Source organism: Apiospora kogelbergensis (genome assembly GCF_038363985.1).
Source record: "Apiospora kogelbergensis strain CBS 113332 chromosome Unknown utg000008l_segment0_segment0, whole genome shotgun sequence".
NCBI lineage: Eukaryota > Fungi > Ascomycota > Sordariomycetes > Amphisphaeriales > Apiosporaceae > Apiospora > Apiospora kogelbergensis.
In genome coordinates this window covers 981,155-1,003,043 of record NW_027117425.1, presented here as the reverse complement: position 1 = coordinate 1,003,043, position 21,889 = coordinate 981,155, and the positions used below count along the sequence as shown (strand labels likewise).

The 21,889-nt window shown below is 52.4% G+C and overlaps 9 protein-coding genes across 9 annotated transcripts; 4 read left to right on the top strand and 5 right to left on the bottom strand.

Moving 5' to 3' along the window:
* Positions 1-1,975: 1,975 nt before the first annotated feature.
* On the top strand, positions 1,976-3,940 carry PG998_012291 (Heterokaryon incompatibility protein 6- OR allele; the record flags this gene model as incomplete). Its single annotated transcript, XM_066879107.1, has 2 exons — positions 1,976-2,602; positions 2,669-3,940. 2 exons carry the CDS (start codon positions 1,976-1,978, stop codon positions 3,938-3,940), a joined length of 1,899 nt encoding a protein of 632 aa, XP_066725491.1.
* A 239-nt stretch (positions 3,941-4,179) lies between these two features.
* Positions 4,180-5,798, bottom strand: PG998_012290 (non-specific phospholipase C2; the record flags this gene model as incomplete). The annotated part of the gene is made up of 5 exons (XM_066879106.1): positions 4,180-4,819; positions 4,887-5,207; positions 5,286-5,358; positions 5,410-5,516; positions 5,578-5,798. The coding sequence occupies 5 exons, from the start codon at positions 5,796-5,798 to the stop codon at positions 4,180-4,182; spliced, it is 1,362 nt and encodes a 453-aa protein (XP_066725490.1).
* A 1,017-nt stretch (positions 5,799-6,815) lies between these two features.
* On the bottom strand, positions 6,816-7,895 carry PG998_012289 (uncharacterized protein; the record flags this gene model as incomplete). Its single annotated transcript, XM_066879105.1, has 2 exons — positions 6,816-7,581; positions 7,648-7,895. 2 exons carry the CDS (start codon positions 7,893-7,895, stop codon positions 6,816-6,818), a joined length of 1,014 nt encoding a protein of 337 aa, XP_066725489.1.
* A 1,882-nt stretch (positions 7,896-9,777) lies between these two features.
* PG998_012288 (uncharacterized protein) lies at positions 9,778-10,963 on the bottom strand (the record flags this gene model as incomplete). The annotated part of the gene is made up of 4 exons (XM_066879104.1): positions 9,778-9,950; positions 10,002-10,515; positions 10,575-10,768; positions 10,837-10,963. 4 exons carry the CDS (start codon positions 10,961-10,963, stop codon positions 9,778-9,780), a joined length of 1,008 nt encoding a protein of 335 aa, XP_066725488.1.
* Positions 10,964-12,209: 1,246 nt separating this feature from the next.
* PG998_012287 (ubiquitin homeostasis protein lub1) lies at positions 12,210-14,109 on the top strand (the record flags this gene model as incomplete). The annotated part of the gene is made up of 3 exons (XM_066879103.1): positions 12,210-12,257; positions 12,330-13,818; positions 13,871-14,109. The coding sequence occupies 3 exons, from the start codon at positions 12,210-12,212 to the stop codon at positions 14,107-14,109; spliced, it is 1,776 nt and encodes a 591-aa protein (XP_066725487.1).
* A 104-nt stretch (positions 14,110-14,213) lies between these two features.
* On the top strand, positions 14,214-14,657 carry PG998_012286 (phospholipase A-2-activating protein; the record flags this gene model as incomplete). Its single annotated transcript, XM_066879102.1, has 1 exon — positions 14,214-14,657. The coding sequence occupies one exon, from the start codon at positions 14,214-14,216 to the stop codon at positions 14,655-14,657; it is 444 nt and encodes a 147-aa protein (XP_066725486.1).
* A 1,127-nt stretch (positions 14,658-15,784) lies between these two features.
* On the bottom strand, positions 15,785-16,652 carry PG998_012285 (gpi anchored protein; the record flags this gene model as incomplete). Its single annotated transcript, XM_066879101.1, has 3 exons — positions 15,785-16,030; positions 16,095-16,423; positions 16,514-16,652. 3 exons carry the CDS (start codon positions 16,650-16,652, stop codon positions 15,785-15,787), a joined length of 714 nt encoding a protein of 237 aa, XP_066725485.1.
* A 1,848-nt stretch (positions 16,653-18,500) lies between these two features.
* Positions 18,501-19,355, top strand: PG998_012284 (uncharacterized protein; the record flags this gene model as incomplete). The annotated part of the gene is made up of 2 exons (XM_066879100.1): positions 18,501-19,111; positions 19,166-19,355. The coding sequence occupies 2 exons, from the start codon at positions 18,501-18,503 to the stop codon at positions 19,353-19,355; spliced, it is 801 nt and encodes a 266-aa protein (XP_066725484.1).
* A 50-nt stretch (positions 19,356-19,405) lies between these two features.
* On the bottom strand, positions 19,406-21,739 carry PG998_012283 (uncharacterized protein; the record flags this gene model as incomplete). The annotated part of the gene is made up of 3 exons (XM_066879099.1): positions 19,406-19,840; positions 19,896-20,154; positions 20,238-21,739. The coding sequence occupies 3 exons, from the start codon at positions 21,737-21,739 to the stop codon at positions 19,406-19,408; spliced, it is 2,196 nt and encodes a 731-aa protein (XP_066725483.1).
* Between the last annotated feature and the right edge of the window lie 150 nt (positions 21,740-21,889).

Sequence of the window (21,889 nt, the reverse complement as noted above, 5' to 3'; positions counted from 1 at the left end):
GGGATCTTTTTTTCAGGTGGGCGGAAAGCGCGAAGAAACAGGGCATAATCTGACTGGTGGCTTGAGGAGCTGAATCGCGGGGTGCGTTTGCAAGTAAGCCTTCTAGTATAGAAGGGGAATGTGGTAAGAGGATGACTTGAGAGGATGGAGGATGACTTGGGCGGTAATTGTATTTATGCAGGTTAAATTGATGCGTTGGAAACGAGGTAACGTAAGGTGTTGTTGTTGTTGTTGTCGTTGTAGGGCAGACACAGCAGCTGAGGCAACACGGCTAAACACCATCATTTAGGGGTTTGCCGTTTGCCCTTGTGTCACCTCTCTTCATCGGCAGTGACTTTGAGCAGTTAAAACGAGGAATGTCAAAACCCTTGTAGCCTTGCCCGAGGATTCAAACTGCCTGGTCTGGTCACCCGCACCCAAACCTTTATCGCTTTTCTTTGTTTTGACTGCATTACCGACCAAGCTCAGGAACACTCAAAATAATATGTCGATTGTGGGTGACTTCACGATGTATCGTGATATCAACTGCTAGTTTGATTCCACTGTGCCATCAGACAGTGCCCTACAAGGCCCTGCTACATGCTAAGTAGATTGCATGTAGCACACACCGACTCAAAATTGAGGATCGCCACCGTGCAAACTAGCAGCGCTTCCCTGACTATGACTGCAACCCAAACATATGAGCAACACGTTTTTACACAACGTCCACAATTGTCTATACTACAACGACAGTCACTGGGACGAGGCAAAAAATAACATATCCAGCTTATACTCTCTCCTTCTTCAATCGTCCTTAGCAGTATCATCAACAGAGCAATGAACTCCTATTGAATATGCGAGTCTCGCCTCCATTGCACAGGTATAGATCTAGGTTCCCTTGATGTGTTCTTAAGGAAGTCTTCCGCCGGCTGTAGCTGAATGTCATATGTAGAGGGCTTCCAAATTCTACGAGTTTGTGCTACTACTAAAGGGTCAAATATCACGATGCAGCAATGGGCGTTCGTTTGAAAGGTTGACAAGCCTATGATCGCTTATTATCCAAGTACCCAGAGAGGTAGATTCCCATATTATTTCAGAGGCGAACGACACACGATTGATGCCAAGTTACTGACACCTTAATAACTCCCCCAATATGCATTTTCCAGGCATCAGTGTCCAGGCATGAGCAAAGTTGGCATCGTCCTTTCTGGACAGAGCATGGACGTTTGCCCTATGTTTCTAGGATCATGATCGGTTTGTCTCATTTATTATTAGCAAGCGAGACTCTACACATTCCAGCTATAGTGCATACAGCATATACTAGACAGCGGCTTAATCTGACAGCCGGCATAGCCCGACCACACGGACGCCCATATCATCCCTACGGAGGGAAAATAGACACTCTCATCGGGGAGTTTATCGTATCGCCCCCATTTCCAGCATCACCGGGATATATCGTCAACCATGTCGTCGACCTCGTCGTCGTTGACCTTGTCGTCGTTCCTGTTATACTCTCGTTATCGACCTAGTTGTCGGCGTCGCTACAACACCTTGATCAACAAATTCATGATAGAGAAGCCGCTTCAAAATTAATCACGAGATGTCTAGGAGTTATTATTTGACACTTTAAAGAATCATCTGTCGTCAGAGTTATTCCAGGATATTTTTTGTTGATCGTACGATCGTAGGTGGGCTGCCTCCTAGTTGGACTCAGCCCCTTTTTAGTAAGACCCTAGCCGCTGGGATACGCACTAGCAATAAACCCATGCTGCTGACATCATCTTCATACGCCTGGATGGGTCGATAGAGGCAACTGTGCCACGATGCATGTGTCGTATATGATTGCCATGGTCTATATCAATTGAGATGCTTCCTATTTTAAAGAAATGATGAAGCCTTTCCTTCTTCATTACTTTTTGGGTGATCTGTATCAATTTGTGCCAGTCTCCAGCAACGATATAGATTGAACGTCGCAAGTCTGTTACGAGTTATGAATATGGCAGACAAGGTCTCGGATATGGGCGACGACGGGAACAATGCCGACTTCTATCGGCCCCTGGACAGCGAAAACGTCGAATTTCGCCTACTCATCCTGCAGGCGGGCAAGGGCGACGAGCCTGTCAAGTGCCAGCTAGTGCACGCCTCCCTGAAGGATGGAACACAGGACCGGCCGCCGTACGAGACCATCTCGTACTGCTGGGGCGACGCGTCCAAGAAGGGCGCCATCTTCTTGGACGGCCTGGAGATGGTGGTGCCCCTGAGCTCCGCGACGGTCCTGCGGCGCATGCGGAAGCCCAAGGAAGACCGCACGGTCTGGATCGACGCCATCTGCATCAACCAGGACGACGCGGGCGAACGCGGGAAGCAGGTGGCACTCATGAAGGAAATCTACTCCAAGACGGCACAGAACCTCATCTGGCTCGGCGAAGGCAACGACGAGGTGACGCAGTATTGCTTCTTCATACTAACAACCGCTTACATACACGCGAAGAATGATACCGACAACTTTGCCCACTTTGACGAGATTACGTCCCGGACGTTGCCGACTAGTGGGCTCGGGTTTCCTGTCATTAAGCATCACTTGATCGACTTCTTCTCGAGTCCTTGGTTCGAGCGTGTATGGGTAAGTACATCCACTGGAGGATTCCTACCGGAGTATGTTGAGCTAAACAAGTCGTCTTTTTGCTAGATCATACAAGAAGCCATCTTAGCTCCCAAAGGCATGGTCCATGTCGGCTCGCGCAAGATGGACTTCAAGAAGCTCCTGCTCAGCGCAACGTGGATTTATTACAAATCACCCTTACTTAACCTGCGCCCTATAAATAAATACATTGGTCTACTAAACTGCAGCCGAATGTACGACCTGGGTCACAGGAGGGACGGCAAATCGATGGATATCATATTGGACAAGCTCTTGACCTTCCAGGCCACGAACCCGCGGGACTTTGTCTACGGCGTCCTCGGTCTCTACCAGGATATCGCCGGGCTCAAGGGCCCCATGCCAGAGCTCCTGACCCCGGACTACAACAAGCCAGTCGAAGCTGTCATGCGCGACACCAGCAGGTACATCATCGAGCAAGGCGAAAACCTGGACTTCCTACGCCTGATCCGGCACCGCCCCGCCACCGCGTACGAAACCACAAACATACCATCCTGGGTGGAGCCCTGGCACCTTAACACCTCAAAGTTCAAGTGTGCCGCTAATTTGAACCCTACCCTGTATGCCGCCGACAACAGGGTCGGCAAACGCGAAGTTCCAACCACGATCACGAGCACAATAACCGACCCCGACGTGTTAAGCCTCACAGGCATAATCGTCGACAGAGTCACGGATAGGACTCGCACCATGAACGGCGACCCCCAGAGGTTCCGCAAACTCTTCAAAAAGACGGGCTCCCCCATCCACATCGACGTCATCCGCGCCGAGCCCGAAGTCATGGGCTACGCGCTCATCGCGGAACGGACCGCCTACATCATGGAAGGGGACGCCCTCATACCCACCCTCACGCCCGAGTACGCGCGCAGCAAGGTCCTGACCTGGGCCGACTTCCTCCTCAAGCACAAAGCGCGGCCGCGCTACGAGAACGTGCGCTTCGGCCCCACGAATCCCTACACCCATCTGCCCTTCGGCGTCGAGCCGGAATTCACCGAGGAAGAGTGGGCTGCTCTCGTCGAATACGACGACGACGTCACGTACGCGACGCAGGAACGGCGCTTTTTCCGGACCCAAGCGGGCGGGAATATCGGGCTGGGGCCGAGGGATATGCTGAAGGGCGATGTGGTGGCGGTGCTGTATGGCTGCAGATGGCCCGTCATCTTGCGGCCCCGTGCACGAGAGAGGAGGGTGATACTGTGGATTACTATGAGTTTATTGAGGTATGTTACATCCACGGCCTCATGCATGGCAAAGCGGTGTTGGAGCATGAGAAAAGTGGCAAGGAGGATGTGGTATTTCATTTGAAATAATGATGAACGATGGAACTCAGGGGTTGCAATGGTCCTTGACCAACTGAAGGTGTATGATAACCCAACACTCAGCCGTTTATTCAAACTTGATCGACTCGTCGATTGGGAGCTATCTCCTCAACTGTATGATTCAAATTCCTATTATGATAGTTCTTATCTTGGAAAGAGAAAGCCAGATGTTGCATTGGTTATTCACTGAACTTGACAGGGGTGCCAATTACCACCAACAACCCTTTACCAAACCACCGGATCTGGCAGTTTCCGAGGCGAATCCTCGTCCGCCCGTCGCGACGGCAGAATGAGGTGCTCAAACGTGGCGCTCCACTCGACACGGGGCGTCAACTTCTCAAGCCCCCAGAGCTCCGAGAGGAATCCCAATATGCTGGTGTGAGTGTACTCGCCACCGTTGTTCGCCCCCTTATTCTCGACCTCCCCCTTCGCGACCCACGGCGAGATGAGGATAGTAGGCACGCGCGGGCCCAGGCGGGTGAACCCGAAGGTGATGTTCTTCCCATCGGCGGCCTTCTCCGTGTACTTCAACCCGTCGCCGCCATCCGGCACGTTCACGGGCGGCGGGACGTGGTCGCCGAACCCGCCGTGCTCGTCGAAGGTCAGGACGAACAGCGTGTCGTCCCACTGCGGCGAGTTGCGCACGGCCTCGTAGATGCCCTTGATGAACTCCTCGCCCAGGTTGATGGGCGACGGCGGGTGATACGACTGGTACGAGCAGCACTCCGGGTTGATGTAGGTGAATTGAGGCAGGGTGCCGGCCGCGGCGTCGGCGTAGAACTGCTGCAGTGGCTTCACGTTGGTCACGTTGGCGCCGCTGCGGGCCGTCCATTCGTAGAAGTCGGCGTCGGGCAGGAAGCCCTTGCTGCGCAATCGTCAGTCGCCGTCTTGTCAAAAAGCGGATACAATCAGAGGTGTAATTGGACACTTACCCAGGGCCGGTGGTGCTGTTCTGGTAGTTGATCCACGAAATGTTCTTCTCGGACAGCTGCTCGAAGATGCTCTTCTGGGGCAGGCCGTACTCGCCAAAGGCGTCGTCGTTCCGGCCGTGGCCGTGGCTGGTGCCCGACGTGATGTAGGCGCGGTTAGGGTTGGTCGGCCCCGGCACGGAGCAGAACCAGCGGTCGAAGAGCACGAAGTTCTCGGCAATGGCGTTGAAAACCGGGATGTGCTCCGGGGTGTAGTAGTTGATGGCCTCTGCCGCTCGGCTTTTGTCGCCGGTCTTGTAGGCCACGGCTTGCTCCGTCACGAAGCTGTAGAGGGGTTCCTCAAGTTAATCCATGGGATCACATCAATGCGTATTTCGACTAACAATTGAGACCAAAACCTACCCTCTCATGTTCTCGTACTTCCAGGCCGGTGCACCATTGACGAGCTCTTCATTTGGGTGCCAGGTGCTAAACACTGTGTGTGTGGTCAACATGGGGTTTGCATGAATTCCAGGTGATCACTTACACTGCATGTTGACGCCGCTAATACTGTGGTTCGGGTCATCCTTGGCGACATCAGCAGCCAGGGCCTCCGCGCAGACGTCAGCATGCTGCTTAGGATCCGACGCATTCCTGGAACGCCCATTAGTTAAAGCCAAGGTGATCAAGTACACGCCGCATCAATCGCACGCACATAGAGTTGCAATAGTTGTGGTGCAGGAGACCGTCAATCTTGGGGTTGTAGGTCAAGCCGCCGCAGAAAGTGTCGAACGAGCGGTTCTCCTCGACCAGGACGACAACGTTCTTGATCTTGGTCTTCCAGTCGCCGTTGAGCTGATGCAGCTCAACGCCCGGCGCAGCCGCGACAAGGCCGACGGCAGCAGCCGCTAGAGTGGTGAGAGAGCGGGTGAGCATCGTGTCTCTGAAGGGCCCAGCAATGTTCGGGTTGAGCTAGGGGTCGTTTCTCCTAATTGACAACCTGGGTTTGATAAGAAAAGGGATTGAGAGATTTAAGTAGAGCAGCTCTTCGAGACTTTGCAAGCTGGCGATCGGCGTCATATTCTTCAACAAGCAATTGATTGGGCAGGTGAATGCTTACGCCGCCGGTTCGCAGGGCACGTGGTGCTAGGACTCTGCCTCGAATGGGATCGTTACACTGCGCGGAGTCAGCCTATGGAGAGAGCAGCCGGTCATTGTAGGGTAAAGCCTTCAAGCAGAATGCCTTGCATTTCGCCCCGTGAAAGGTATTCCACAATAGCTAGCTGTATGCCCCGTCGCAATCGGTGCCCAGACGGGTATGGGCAATATGGGCGATCGATACATCCAGTCAACACATGCCGAGGGCCCTGTCTCTCACTGGCCAAATTCCCCCAGAAAAGCTATCCTTCCAGCTGGGTGCGCTAGCCACTGAAGGCAGGCTGTAAACAAATATGCGTGATATCCCGGCCGCAATGCATATTGTATGCCCAGGCATATATGGTTTCTCCAGTAATGATGAGCAGCCGTCCCTGTAGTTGCGTCTTGTTAGGGCCAAGCTTTGCCCAGAACGGCAGGTCAGCAAAAGCCGGGTATCCGAGAGAGCCGCATAGTAGAGTCGCTGGACGCCAACAACACACCCACGTGCCAAGCCGGCAACTAAAGCACACAGCAGATATAAGACGAAACCAGCTTATCATAAGATCTTGCAATTGATCTGTGATAGGTAACCTTCTAACCTTATGTCCCAAGCTAATAAGTTTAAAAAAAGGCGTAATTCCCGAAATGTTCGCGTCGCCCTTGGCATGTAGGTTATTTAAACCATTATCTCAATCGTAACATGATGCTCCATCAAAAGCCACTATGCCGGCCCACCAAATCTGATGCCACAACTGGAGATATCCATGACCATGTAGAAGGTCAACGCAACAAGATAACTATTTCGCATGCGATGACTTAGTCACTCATACCCTCACTCTCATCCCCCTCCGGACCACTGGAAGGGCCACCGGTGTCGCCATTGTCGGCATCGGTTACTCCATTGGGACCGTCGACTACTCCGTTAGGACGACCACCAATGATATCATTGGCGACACTGGCAGCAAGATTGGCGATGCTCTCGATGCCTCGAACTGCAGCATCTACCTTGTTATTCTGCGTGAGAAATGCGCCCTCGGCCTTCTCTACACCAGCCACGGCGTTGTCGAAAGCCTCCATGCGGCTGGACATGCGGTCCAGGCGGTCCTGCTGAGCTGCAATCGTTGCGTTGGCGACCACCAGGTTATCGCTCAGGTCCTTGACGGCCTTATCGAGTTCTACCAGATGCCTATGGGCCATGGCGGCGTTGCTAGCAGCCTCTTGTTGGTGGGCAATTCCGACATGCATGTTATTGTACGGCGAGGCGGGCTCATGCTCTTGAGGATACTGGTAGAAGTTGAGACCGTGAGACTGAATGTGTCGGATATGAGCAGACGGTGGGCCCAAGGGTTGGAAGGGAGTCTCGGCAGCAGCTCGACCCTCAACGCTGGGCATGACGTAGGGCATGGCCGAGCCAGGGGTGGCGTAGCGGCTAACGCTTCCAGTATGCATGGGGGCGACTGGCTGCATCGTGGTGGGAGTAGATGAACGAATGGCCGGATCAAGAGAGTTAGGGGGGGCGTGGGTGTGGGTGCGATTCATGAATCGGCCGATTTTGGTGTCGGCGTCGAGTCCCTTCTGTCGACTGCGGCTTCAACAGTTAGACCCAGTGATACCAAGATGAGGTAGAGAGAGAGAGCCATATACGCACCGACGATCCATTACTTCCTTCTCGACGTTTGCGAGAATGATCTTACGTTCGTCTTCAGAAGACATCTTGTACACGTCGGTATCAGTACGTTGCTTCCAAGCACGGGTCACGGCCTTGGAGTCAGAAGCTTTCGCTTGCTCAACCTCTTTGGAAAAAGGACTGAGGCGAGATTTGCGTCTGCGGGCTCGGATAGTGTTGGGATTGGTGGAATACTCCTCAGGACGCTTCTGCCTTCGGTTGGGCCACATCGTCACGAGATGTGGTTGAAGAAGAGAGGTATTGAATGGGATGAGGGAGAGACATGTGGAAGCACTGGATCAATTTCCATTGGGATAAATGGGCTTGATGCATGGGAGGAGGGTAGAAGTCAAATGGAAGGAACTATATCGACCACTGGATGAGGAAGTCGGGACTGGGATAATGATAACATACCAAAGTTGTATCCAATGGGATAGTGAGTGGAAGGCACGATTCCAACCAGGGTAGGCACCAGTTAGGTGAGTGGCGATTGGTTTAATGGAACCATTTTATCAAGACTATCCCAAGGGAAGGAAGGTAACAGAACATTGATTTAATGAAGTCCAGTGGTTGCGGCAGGAAAGGTCGTTCGATTTTGAAGACGTAATGGCGGTGCTCGGGAGGAAAGTGCGAGATCCTCACAACTGTAGTCTAAAGATGAAAGCGCATGCCGAAGTGAAATGAATAATTTGATGATGGGGTCAGTCGCACCCCATATATCGGAATGACGGGAAATATACTGACTGTCCTGTTACCAAGACGATGGGTATTTGTTGGACTGTGAAGTCTTGACAAGATACGCCAGTGGACAAAATCCAATCTTCTCATCGGCGCCATTAAAGTCCATGAATATGGTGTTTTGGCACCAATTTGAAACGAGTAAAAAAGATTCGATTCAAATATACCTAACATATATCCTCCAGCAAATAATGCCAAAAGAAAAGAGGTCCCATAAGCTACGTCCCCGAAAAACCGCCTGATGATCAAGCTCCAATAGGGGAGAGCGCAAACAAAGAAAGGCCCTACACAGAGTCCGGAGACCCGTCATCTACACGCCAACGACCTATATGTATCCAGAGAAGGTCTCTTACAATCGTAAGTTGCCCATTAAACCATTTACGAATTTGATCTGCCAATATTATCAGCTAGAGTCTCTTTCGAAAATGCAGTACACGAAGGCGAGATCGCCAAACCTCACTTGCACTATCCCCGGGAAGGGTATCAGGCTGTAGCCATCCCCAATCACAGCTCATGATGACTAGTCTGGCTCTCATTGCACATAAAAGGAGCAAGCATTCGATCATGGGATAATGTAAAAGCATATTTAAACTCCGATCAAGATTACACTGTAAGGCTACTTGTGAGGCTGGTTTGCTCGTAATTGGAACTGCAATTAGCTGAATAAAGGGGTGGACAGCACGACGGCTGGCATCCAAATATCACCATCAATACAAGGCATCGACTTGCATCACTTCACGGTGGGGGGACAATACATGCTAAATAGTGCAGTGACTTTGTAATAATGTTTTTATTTTCTGGTGACACGCATTGTGTCCTAGTTGGTGGATGGATTGAAGGTGAACAGAATCGCTATTGGCACCCCTAATAGTAGATACCAAATCCGCTGTAAGATGATGTTTCTAATCAGATACATCTGGCTGCACTCGAAGAACTCAGTTGCCGATATCGTTGCTGAGTTGTCCAGTATTCACCGTGAACTTGGACAATGGCAATGACAGGGCAGGCCTGTATATGGAACACTCATTTGCCATCCTGGTCCTTTTTCTTGGGCTTGGTCACCACCATCGCCCAGGTGACTCCAGCCTTCTTCTTCTTATTTTCTTTCCGATTCGCCTTCCAAGTGTACTGCTGGTTCTCCTTCTAGTTCCCCTGCTGGTTCTCCCGCTGGTTCTCCTTCTGATTATGTATATATTCCCCCTTTTGGCCGACAGGCGGGTCGGAAAGAGCGTTCTGTCCTTTCTAGGGACCAGTCGTGCTATTGGTTGCTAAGGAGTTCAGTGCACCGTTGACGAGGCCTTGGAAGCCTCTGCGAGCCATAAAAGCAGCAGTAGAACTGGGAAGTGCATATCCGTCAAGAAAGGATCGGCCATCCTATTCGGCACCCTTTGCATCACCGGTGGCACCATTCTGTCTCCAGAGGCCGTAGGAACCATCGCAGTTCTTCCACAACTTGATAGTGCCGTCTTCGGAGCCTGTTGCGTAAAGTTTGTTATCGGGCGCATATGCGATGGACCAAACAGGACCATGATGACCCTTGTGGATATCTAAAGAACAGTTAGTGCATATGTTCCGGCTGGAGACAGTGTAGTACTCACCAAGCTCGCTGCCGTCATCCCACCGATACACTCTTGCCCAGGTGGCTGGGATGTCCTCCCCGACAATAAATTTCTTGTCCTTGGTGTCTATAGCGACGCTGGCAACAGTGTAGTCCATCTTCTGACGCTTGAGCTCCTCTGTCGCACGAATTCCGCCCCAGAAGTAGACGGATTTGCCAGCTGCAACGCCTAAGACGGGGAGACCCTGGCCAATGTCGGATTGCTCTCGAATCTTATGCGCAGGGGCGAAGAACTCGCACGAACCGATTTCACCGTCCAGAGCCTCCTCTTTGATGACGCGGCGGCTGGGCAAGTCAAACCAGCGCAACGTGTTGCCTGAAGCGGTAACCAGAACATTGGGGTCCTGGGTCCAAACAATGAACTTGATGTTCGCAGTGTGAATGCCTGCTCCGATCTCGAAGGCCATGCTAGTAGAAACGGTTTTAGTCGCGGGGGCATCGGTTCCGTTGACGGGTTTCGGGGAGTCGGTAAGGTCAAAGATTCGCAGCTTCTTCTCCATTCCACCTGTTGCGATCAGGTCTGAGTTATCGGGGGGTATGCGACGGCGCGAACAATGTGGTCGTGCTGCAGAGTCCAGAGACACTCGCCCGAGTGGGTGTCCCAAACCTTGGCGGTGAAGTCAGCTGAGGCGGTCGCGGCGACCGAAGCGTCGTGACTCAATCTCGCCTGCCAAACAGCGCCCTTGTGGCCGATGAAAGTGCCGATCCAGTCGCCAGTAATACCGTCTCGCAACATCGGGTTGCCATCTGTTTGCGGGTGGTCGATCAGCTACCAATAATGCCAGATGTGGAAAACAACTTGAAGACACTCATACCTTTGCAAGCTGAAATCATAAAATAGGTGCCCTCGTCTGTCAATGCGGAGAAGCTGATATGCGGTACAGGTCGAGAATGACCGTGGCAAGTCAGAGGGACGCACTGTCTTGGTGCATCGGTAGCCATTGCGTGTTTGTCTGCGCGAGCAGGGTTTGGATCTGTCTATACGGTGGTCTTTATATGCTTGTGTTATTCGACTCGGCGGGTCTATAGTTGAAGAGCCAGAATCGTTGCGTTTGACTTGGCCGACTGGTGTTGGATCGTGATTGAAATAATAGCGAGGCTTAGATGGTTCGGTCGGACCAAAGCAATCGTGACAGGATTCTTCTACCACCAGGGATGGCGATATGGAGAAACCGCTGTGATCTGCGCAGTGAATATAGGGTTGGGATCAGGGTCGCCGAATTTTTAGAACGCGATATGAGGTAAAGTTCGGATGGTATCGTATCGTGCAAGAGAAATAGTCGTGGTCGTCGTCAAAAAAGAGAGGTTCGTCAAAATTGGAGCATAAACACGGTCTGATGATTCCAAGAACACACACACGCTCACACACAGAGGGGGAGAAGAGGATAGGTGTGTGATGCGGATTTGAAGAAATGAAGGGGAAAATGGATTAGCGAGTCAAGGTCCAAAAATTCCACAGAGAGTCAAGGAGTTGGCGAGGCTGGACCCTGAAACAGGACAAAGTGGAAATAGTTGTCCAGAGCCTTGTTGCTTTGATCACTAGATCAGAACTTTGATCCCTATTTTTTTGGTAGCATTGCACTTTCCCATTTTCTGGTTCTAGTGAAACCATCTAACTTTACGTGGATGGACCGCGGGGCAGCGTGTCAGTGGCAGTGGCAGTGGCAGAATACTAAGTAGCTGGTAGCAGTGGCAGACCTCGGATATGGTTCACCGAGTTCCCTTTTGAGCTCACCTTGCCTCAATCTTGAGGGGGAAGGGGGGGTGAACACCGATTCGATTATGTAAGTAGCGACTGGGGTGCTAGCTTTGGAATGATGCACGAACAGCTAGGATGCTACAGTGAGCACCACCTCGCAGTCATGCTGTCAGTGTTCGATGCGCTTCTACAGCACTTCATTACTTCGCTCCTGTAACAGTTGCCAACCTGCGATTACCTTAAATCCAAGATAGTAGATACATTCACTGGTTACTCTTGGCTAATCCTTCTTTCTTTTATTCGCATCCACCAAGCCCGATCCCCTCCACAATCGGACTTGATTGACTTGCTTGGCTTGAATTCCGTCACTGCCTGAAATACATAGATACGTCAGTCGATCAATCCACGGCAGCAGCAGCAAGTGAACCCCGCCAAACTGCACCAAGCTGCTGTTGAGGAACAGCTGTCATCAGCTTCCATCAACCAAATATGGCCGACTTCAAGCTGTCCGCACAGCTCGTTGGACACGAAAGCGACGTAGGTTTGCATTCCCTTGTGCATTGTCGCACCAGCCCGTACAGTCCATCCTCTAACATTTGGGATTCCTAGGTCCGTGACTTGGTGTTTCCCAAGTCCGATCTAGTACTTTCGGCCTCGAGAGACCACACTGTCAGGGCATGGCGACGCTCCTCTACGAACCCCCCTTCCTTTGAGCCCACGATCGCAAACCAGATACACGAATATGTCAATTCGGTCACGTTCATTCCCCCATCATCAGAATACCCCGAGGGGCTGGTCGTCTCTGGCGGCAAGGATCCCTGCTTAGATGTCCGGAAGCCCACGGCTACATTGTCCGACAACGCCGAACGTCTCCTCCCCGGCCATGCCAATAACGTTTGTTCCTTAGCTGCCGCACCCAATGGCGAATATGTTGTTTCTGGGAGCTGGGATCACACTGGCCGTGTCTGGAGCACCAAGAAGTGGGAGTCAGAGGTGACACTTGGCGGCCACGAGGGTGCGGTGTGGGATGTCTTGCCTCTGAGCGAAACCATGGTCGTCACAGGATGCGCGGACAAGAACATTCGAATTTTCGATCTACGACAAGCAACAGGTGGTCAAGCTTCGCCTCGATCCACAATCGTCACTCCCGACGTCGTGCGCGGCCTTTGCCAGGTGCCCGCTGGCCATGCTAGCGGCGCCGAAATCGCCAGCTCCCACAATGACGGCATCATTCGACTCTGGAAGCTTAACGGTCAACAGGTGGGTGAGCTGCGTGGCCATGACAGTTTTGTGTATCGTCTGGCTACCTTGCCCACGGGCGAGATCGTTAGCGCTGCCGAGGACCGAACAGTTCGCGTGTGGAATGGGTTCGACTGTATCCAGACAATCACACATCCGGCCATCTCAGTCTGGTCTGTTGCAGTGTGCCCTGAGAGTGGCGATATGGTGACTGGCACAAGCGACGGTATTGCTCGCGTATTCACGAGAAGCACCGAGCGTGTTGCCAGTGCAGAGGTCGCGCAGATGTTTGAGGAGGCCGTCAAGACGTCATCTATACCGCAGCAGCAAATGGGTGATATCAACAAGGAGAAGCTCCCAGGGCCAGAATTCCTGCAATCCAGATCGGGGACCAAGGAGGGCCAGGTCCAGATGATCCGAGAGACCAATGGGTCCATCACTGCACACACTTGGTCCATGGGTGCTCAAAGCTGGGTCAATGTTGGTACTGTAGTGGATTCAGCTTCCAGCTCTGGCAAAAAGACCGAATACCAAGGCAAAATGTACGACTTCGTATTCGATGTGGCTATAGAGGAGGGTCAACCTTCTCTGAAACTGCCGTACAATCTTTCGCAGAACCCATTCGAAGCGGCCACCAAGTTCATCAACGACAACGAGCTATCCCTCAATTACATGGACCAAGTTGCGCAATTCATCACCCAGAACACACAGGGCGCTACCCTTGGAGAGTCGGGTGGTGGTGGTCCAGATCCCATGGGTACTGAATCACGGTACCGCCCTGGCGAGGGCGCCGCGCCCACCAATGGTAGATACCTACCGCAAAAAGAGTATTTGGATATTACAAGTGCTAAGTATGAACGTAAGTTGACGAACCTTGTTCAACTAGTGCTTCCTCGGCTGACCCATAACAGCAATATTCAAGAAGATACTCTCCATCAACTCTAATCTCGTTGCTGCGGGACGGAAAGACTTTTCTCTCAACCCTACAGCCCAGGCTTCCCTCGATACACTACGCAAGTCTCTAGAGTCCAACAAACAGATTGCTAGCGAGGATGCCGTCGAGCTTCTCGTTATGATGTGCACTCAATGGGACTATGCCGACCGACTTGCCCCCTCGACCTTCTTCGTTGTACAGCAACCTCGCCTTTAGTTGCGAAGTATAGCAAGCCGGGTCTAGGGAGTGCCATCGAGATAGCGGGCGCTGCTGCCCTTGACGGTGTTCCAGCCGGCAGTCAGCCAAACGAAAATTGTGCGATGATGGCTTTCCGTACCGTTGCCAACCTCTTCGCCACCTCGGAAGGCCGCAAGCTCCTATCAACCGAAGCTCCACGTGTTGCCGATCTGATGGAGCGGGTCCTGGGTATCAAGGGAGGGCAACCCATCGGCCCCCATAACCGCAACATGCTCCTTGCGCTTAGTACCATGGCCATGAATTATTCAGTTATGGCCTCTAAGCAGAGCGGCAGCGTGCCCAAGGATGTGCAGCAGAGATTCATGGCCGGACTATCTCAGGTTCTGCGCGAGCAGTCGGACGGAGAAGTCTTGTTCCGGGCTGCGGTCGCGGCGGGCACGTTCGTCACCGTCGTCGGCAAGGACGAGGTCCAGGGACTCAGCGCCGCAGTCGCCATGGCGAAGGACCGAAGCTCTGACCCCCGAGTGAAGGATGCTTCGGCTGAGACTATCATTCTGTTGCAGTGAGCGAAGTGAGCAGGGGCGCAGGGATGGGTTTCACCGAAAATAGAGAAACGGAAGCATGTTTACCCCTGGATACGGGATGTGTATCTCTCGCCTGTGCCAGCTAGAATTAAAACTAAATAATGCGATGAATATGATAAGATGATTACATCCTTAGCATGAAGCCCCTTTATCTTCAGAAGGCGTTTTGGCTCGTTTCTACTGGTCACTAAGCTACTATAGAGGATCAAGAATCGTGCATGCCTGTACAACCCACTTGCTCGGAGGCTCTCGCCGCCAATAAGTAGCAGATCAATCCATTATCTGAATTTGCAAATCATGACATAAAGCATGATGAAAATGTGACGGCCACTTTGCGCGGCCATTTGGTTTCGAGGTACGGCCTCAGGGGTTATCCGGAAGCCCCTCCCCTAATGCAGAGAACGATATGGGTGGCCCGCCCTTTTCCCGGTCCAGTCGTACATCGACCCGAACCAGTGGGTCGGTCTTTGGTGTGAGAACTAGGCAGCCGGGGGTGGCCTGGTCTAGTCTAGTAAGGAGGCAGAGGTGGATGACGGCGTGGCTCTGACATCTGCAGGAACGGCAATCGTCTGATGTGTGTAGTGGATGGTGTCTTGAGGGGCGGCGGTCTCGGGTTTGGGCGGCTGCTGTGACCGTCGTCGGCGGCCTACTGGGTCGCTGGACGGGGTTGTGGGAATGGGTGGTGTACTCCGGTTGGAAAAAGTAAAGGGGCTCTTTGGATTTGAGGGTGTACTGCTCGCTTTGAAATGCACCGAAATTCATTTACTTCATGATTGATGTTGTAGAGAGAGATGGCGGCAATTGTAACAATTCACAGTCAGGCGAAAGCCGGAAAGGCGTGATATACATCGTCAAAATGAGCATACTTCTGGAAACCCTGTGTACGGATTGAAAATTCTTGTTCTTTGATTTTGTTTCTCGTAAATGATAGTAGTCTTCATTCGTTCTGGGCACTGCAAACCTTGGAGAACGAATTGACACTAGAAATATCCACCCAAAAAGTATCCCACGGTATCGATTCCTGAACGCCGCTGCAGATGCCACAAATATTTGCAGTTGTTGGTATAATTAAAAAAAAAGAGAAACCCCGTCACTCGAATGCCCTCAGTTTAGAGCAAGAGCCAAAGCGCACCCAGACCCAGGGGCACGTAGCCAGCCCAGGCGCCAGCCGAATGTATCGAACCGAGGACGCTGGCAGCAGCACTTGTTGTCGACGCGTTGACGATGGCGCCAACCTCCTTGGTGGTGATGGTGTAGATGTCGGCGAAGCCGAGGTCGGTGCTGTTGAAGCAGTTGGTCTCGTTAACGTGGCCGATACGCGGGTCGCCGGGCGCAGCGAAGGTGATGTCAACACACTATAAACAGAATGTTAGCACAATGTCATGAGCGCATGGAGTACTTGGATTGTGGACGACTTACCGAGTAGAGCGCGGCACCGTGCTGGGCCAGCTCGACGACCTGGATGGTCGCGTTGTCGCCGGGGTTCATGACGGTGTTGGGAGGAAGTGGCACCTGGGGCAGGCAGACGGTGCCCGGGTAGGGGCCCTTAGAAGGCCCCAGGAGACCGAATGGCGGCACCATGGTGAAGGACATGTTCTTGGGACCATTGTCCGGGCCGTCGGTGCCGAAGCCCAGGTTGATGTAGATGGTGGCCTTGTCGTGACCTTGGAACCAGCCGGGCTGGAAGGCGATGGCGCCTCCGAGCGTCGGCCAAAAGGTTCGGTTTCGCGATGTGCCCATACCACCGCCTGCAGAGGAGGAAAAGTGTCGTTAGCACCAGGCTCATTGTATAGTAGAATGTAGGCAGCGCGCAATCGCATTTTGCCGAGTATACTTACAAGGATACATCCATTGCATGCCGAACGGGTATGTGTCGTTTTCAATCAGGTTGTTGCCTCTCCATCCCGGGTATGTAAGAATCACATGTGCCGTTGCCAATGTTGACAAGACCAGTGTCGTGAATACTGAGCCCAACATTTTGTAATGTGTGTTGTCGCAATGGCGACTTTATAGACGGTTATGTGTGAGGATGGCAGTAAGCCCAGCTATCACCGTAGTGTAGCGCCGTTTTTGTCTTCGTCGGAGCTGTTGCCGCGAATTCGGCACTTCTCGTTCCTCTGAGGTTTCCGTAAAGTGTCGCTTGAGCAAATGTGGAAGAAAAGCAATGAAGCGTTCCTCGGGCCTTTGAATCGATCTTGCAGCGTTCTATCGGGGCTGTATATTAGGGATAGGGACTATGGTGATCAAGACTCTTGGGTATAAGAAATATGGAAGAAGTAAGTAAGGTCTGACTGGAAGGAGGCCGGGAGCGACACAGCCCATCATTTAGATAGTAACTGCAAAAGCAAGCGAGGCAAACTTGGCCCCCGGAGAGAAAGTGATCAACCAACCAACCGGTGCTGACCTGCATGGCCAATATGCATGGGCAATTTTCCCGTGAGAAGCAACATCCATTCCCCAATATCGAAGGGCTGCAAGGACTGGACGCGGATTGGACGTTGCCCCCGCCCGATAGGGTCCGGATGTGACAAGGGTTTAGCTCAACAGGTGCAAGCGGCATTTCGATTCCTGGCAGCAGCCAGTCAAAAGAGCTGTTTGAGCTGCAAGATGTGGCCGCCGGCGGAGGTCCCCCTGTCGTTGATCGGTGGAACCAATGAGCAGGCGCTTACAAGAGCCAAGCGACTCGCTGAGGTGAGGTGCTGAGAACGGTGATTCGTCCGTCGTTCTGTCGGCCACTAGCCAATAAGCGTCGCATGAGGGGCTGGGCCTTGCGAGATTTGCCCTTGATTGTGTGCCATTTCGTGCGGTGGGACGAGGCAAACATAAGCGCCCAGAAGTAACGCTTGCAAAGACCATCTGCCAATCCCATCCCGCCATCTGGGAGACGAGCTCGTGCGAGTCAGCGGTGGGTTGCAGCGTGTGTCCCACAACGGGTGGTATGGAGACTATTTTTGGCCTCTTCAGAGGCGGCCATCAGTTCGCGATTCGATATGCAACCTGCTCCAATCTGGATATTTGGGAAGGGACCCTCCTTCCATTCGAATCAGATCCAGACAGCTTGCTGCTTTGTTCCTAGACGAGATGGGCTAATGGGCTGATACACCACCCATTGTTGCTGCTGTCACGTCTCGGCATGGCACGTTCGGATGCAGCCCAGTAGAGAACCAACTGCTCGGTCATCACATCAAGCAAAGCGATTAATCTGTTCCTGCGGTAGCCGGTTGGAGTGCAAGCCTGGTGGTGATGCCACTGCACATTCGTGCTGCGTAATGATCTTACCATTGGCGGCGTTGCCAGATGCAACTCGACACCCCGCAGCGGCAAAGTTAGCAGCAATCGAATCTGGCACCCCTTCTCGAAAAGAACACAAGATCATCAGGTACACCACGAGCAGCAAGCTTACGCTCGGCTATCCGGCGGCATCACGTTCCCAAAAATAAATGTCACCCACGGCAAGGCTCGCAGATTGTTGCACTGCTGCTTTCTCACAAGGCTTTGATTGACAGGACGAAGTTGAAGTCCATCAATCGAGTATGATCAACGATGCCAATCTATATTTGACATCACTTTGAATTGAATACCGTAACTGATCGTCATACCAGTGGTCAGCAAGCAGGCAGTAATAGGAAGGTTTCCAGGAAGCTGCAGTGGTGTGGGCTGGCCTCAGTGAGAGGACCCATACACATTTGTCGGAAAATTAGCGGACGTAGTTCCGACTCCAGCTTAGGTAAACTTTTTGCAACCATATCGCAATTGCAGATGCTCAAGTGCTTAGTTCACCAGATCAACTCAAGGGGGTAGCAGTGCAAGGTGGTACACTTTGCTATGGAGTCTCCTCAAGAAAAGGATTCATGGACCTATGTCGCCAAGAAACGTCGACCTGGAGCCTACCGAAAACCAAATCCTCACCCACCACCAGTTACCAAGTCTGATGTCCAAGCGCCTCAACCAACAAGAGACTCATACCTAACTGTTGCTGAGATCAAGGCGGATCACCAACGCATACGGGAGCAGTGGTTGGCTTCGCCGTGCTGTGAGAATTTGAAGAAGATCATTTCATCTAGGGCCGCCGATCGCATCTCCTCCAACGCAGTCTGCTTGGGTATTGGCAGTTTTGACCCTCCAGATGGATCATGGCAAGTCAAACGTCGCACTCACGCGCAGCTTGCCGCCTTTCAGACGGTGGTAGATATACTGAATGAGCACGTCGATGCTCCAATTCGCTGCGTTTTTCAAGAGCCTTACTTCACCCTGGCAGACAGAGAATTTCTTGAGGGTATGAATCATGAGATAGTTGATTCGCCGCATGGCTACGAGTCTGTTGGCGAACAAACATTTCTCTACGGCATCCACCTTTACAAGGACACTTATTCGGACGCCATCGCCAACCATATTCCAGCGCTTTTCATTGGCACAGGCTGGGATACATGGGAAAGGTGATTGCGAATTAACTACTATGACAGAGTAGCTTGGCTTACGAGAAACAGCAGTTGCATCAATCCCGAGTCCCCTGAATGGGCTAGGATCAAAGAGCTCGATCGGCTTTGCGACAAGGTCAATTTTCCCAATGACGAAGATTTCTACCCTGCTTTTACGAGCACTGTGGTCCATTGGCGGGAACACTCAAACGACTCTGATATTGCTGATGCGCAAACAGCCCTGGAGCAGCTCACACTCTGAGACGTAACAATGCTAGTATCAGGCATTATCCTCATCGATATTGTTGGATTTCATTGGCAGTTTGGAATTTCCCCAAAGCTAAGGTCAAATACTTGACTGAAATCATCCCAGTCCCAGCCTATCTCGTCCACCGTGCCCGTTGGCCAAGCCACGTCCCGGAAATTCAGATCACCGGTACTACCCGTGGCTAACTCTGCCGCCTCCATCGTTGCGGAGCCGACTGCGGGTGTAGTTTCCAACGGTGGCATCCTCGAAGTTTGCGGCGTGCTGAACACGGGCAATTCTCTGCTAGGGTATTTACTACCAAACGTGGTGATGTCATGAGAGAAGGCTGTACTGGTTCTTCTAAAATCAGACTTGGACTGCCCTGATTGGACAGCAGCACCAATCTGGTCTGTCAGGGACTTAAGTACCCGATGGAGCTTCTGATCCGAATGGTACTTCTCATACAGCTGTTCGGCGAAATCGACCGCATTGTGCATCAGCTGTGACCAAGTTAGCATGCGATACACCTTCTTTTCGCGAAGTTAGATATCTTACATTGAGGTCCGAATTCGCCAATCTCGAACCCGGATGAGTTAGCAGGTAGACTGCTAAGACGTATACCGCATGCAGCGGCGTTGCCAGCGATGACAAGGCCGGTGTCGTGCCCAGCTCGTGGCCATCTATAAGCAGCTTGATTACGGTGCGAGCCGAGTTGGCAGCAGCTGTCTGTCCATTCTGGATAACGGAGCTCCAGGGCTGTCCCGCCGCATACCTTTCGACAGCCATCCTGATCGCCTCATTGCTGATGAGGAAGCTATTCCGAGACAACAGCATCAGGCTTCACTCAGGGCACGTTAGCAGGATGCCATGTTGGTGGTGATGGAGATTGACACTTACGCATTATTGTAATGGATAGAAATGAACGATGCTAGAGGGAATTCGTCACGGCTACAAATCAGATCCGACCTTGGCCTGAGTCTTTCGGGGACGCTGTCGGCCCATTGCATCAGCAAATACACGGTTTCGCCGGTCAGTTTAATCTTGTCCCGAATGAGACCCTCAATATTTCGTTGAGAAGTCTTCTCCTCTCTTATTCGGCATCTGATCCCCGCTTCATTGATTTGTGAAAGAAGTCTAGCAAAGCTGGTCAGGATACGGAACGACCAGGCACTCTGGGGATTTGGTGGGAAGATCGGTTCCATCTGGTTGCAATCCGCATCTCGAATGAAGGACGGGCGACCGAACTCGAATGCAAATAGCTTCTCGAAAGAGAATATGCTCCACCATGTTCGACGCTTTTTCTGTTCCCCTTCGTCATCTATTGGGGCTGGGTCTTTCCGACTCGGTGTGCGCCTTCGGTGAATGCCCAAAGACTGCACCATCGAGATGCACAAAGTGATGACGTGCCAGGAGGACGAAATCTGGTCGCGATGCCGAAGCGCGATGGCCAGCATGAACGCGCATTGAACAGCTTCCAGTGACCTGACCGAGAGGACATGTCCAAGCATAGTTTGGCAGTAATTTACATACTGCGTCGCTAGCTCAGGCTCCAAAACAGCATCGTCACTGATGGATCCGAGTACCATTACCAGATGCAATTGCAGGATCGATACGACATCCCCAAGATGAGACAGGGTGGCTGGTGCTGATTTGATTGCTGATTCCACGAGCTCTTCGAGCCGCGACATCTCAAACATAGGAAATATTTGGTTGATGGTATTGGAATAAGACCGCAATGCAGCATGGCAGGTATCTCTGCTAGGTAAGGAAGGTGGTACCAGCGATAGCGCAATTGGTGGCGCCTTCTCCTTGCCCGACTCTGCGTCACTGTTTGCACCAAGGAGGCGCGGAATACCGAGCCTGTAGAACGCAAGGTCGAGCCATCCTGTGAACATGTCCAACGTGTTGCTCCCCCTCAGGCGAGGTACCAAAGGCAACAAACCACCGTAGCGGCCCGATGCGCCCTCCGCCGGTGGATCTATAGATTCCGGCCCAATGTTGCCATCTCCTGCTGTAGCGGACAACGGAGTCAGGTGATCTGTGTCGGTAGAGTACTTTGACAGGGCCGAACTCAGTCTCCGGGCTTTGGACTGGCCCGGCCGGGAGTACGGAAGGTAACCACCGCCCAGTGGCTCATCAAGATCTGTGGACTCCTCGTCAAAGACGACGGGACTCTGCCGTGGAGAGCCCGCCGTCCGCCTCTCCACGTCAGCGCCGGGCCGGCGTTTGTCAATGGTCACGCATTTCACCCCGGCCACTAGGCAGGAGTGGCACGACGGCTTGCGCTCGTCGCACCGCGTCTTCCTCTCACGGCAGTAATTGCAGGCGAAATTCAGTCGTTTCCGCTTCTTCGGTTTCGGTATTGTCGCCGTGGTGTTGTCATTGTCGTCCATCATCATCATTCTTCACTTATTAGCGAGCCGCCGGTTGCTTCTGTAAACCGTACGATTCTTGGGCAAGGGGGTGGGTACGCACAGCGTACGATTCCGCGGAGTCTCGCGGATCCTGGGTATACATATAAGGTCTCCCAGTCTTTGGGTACTTGGTTA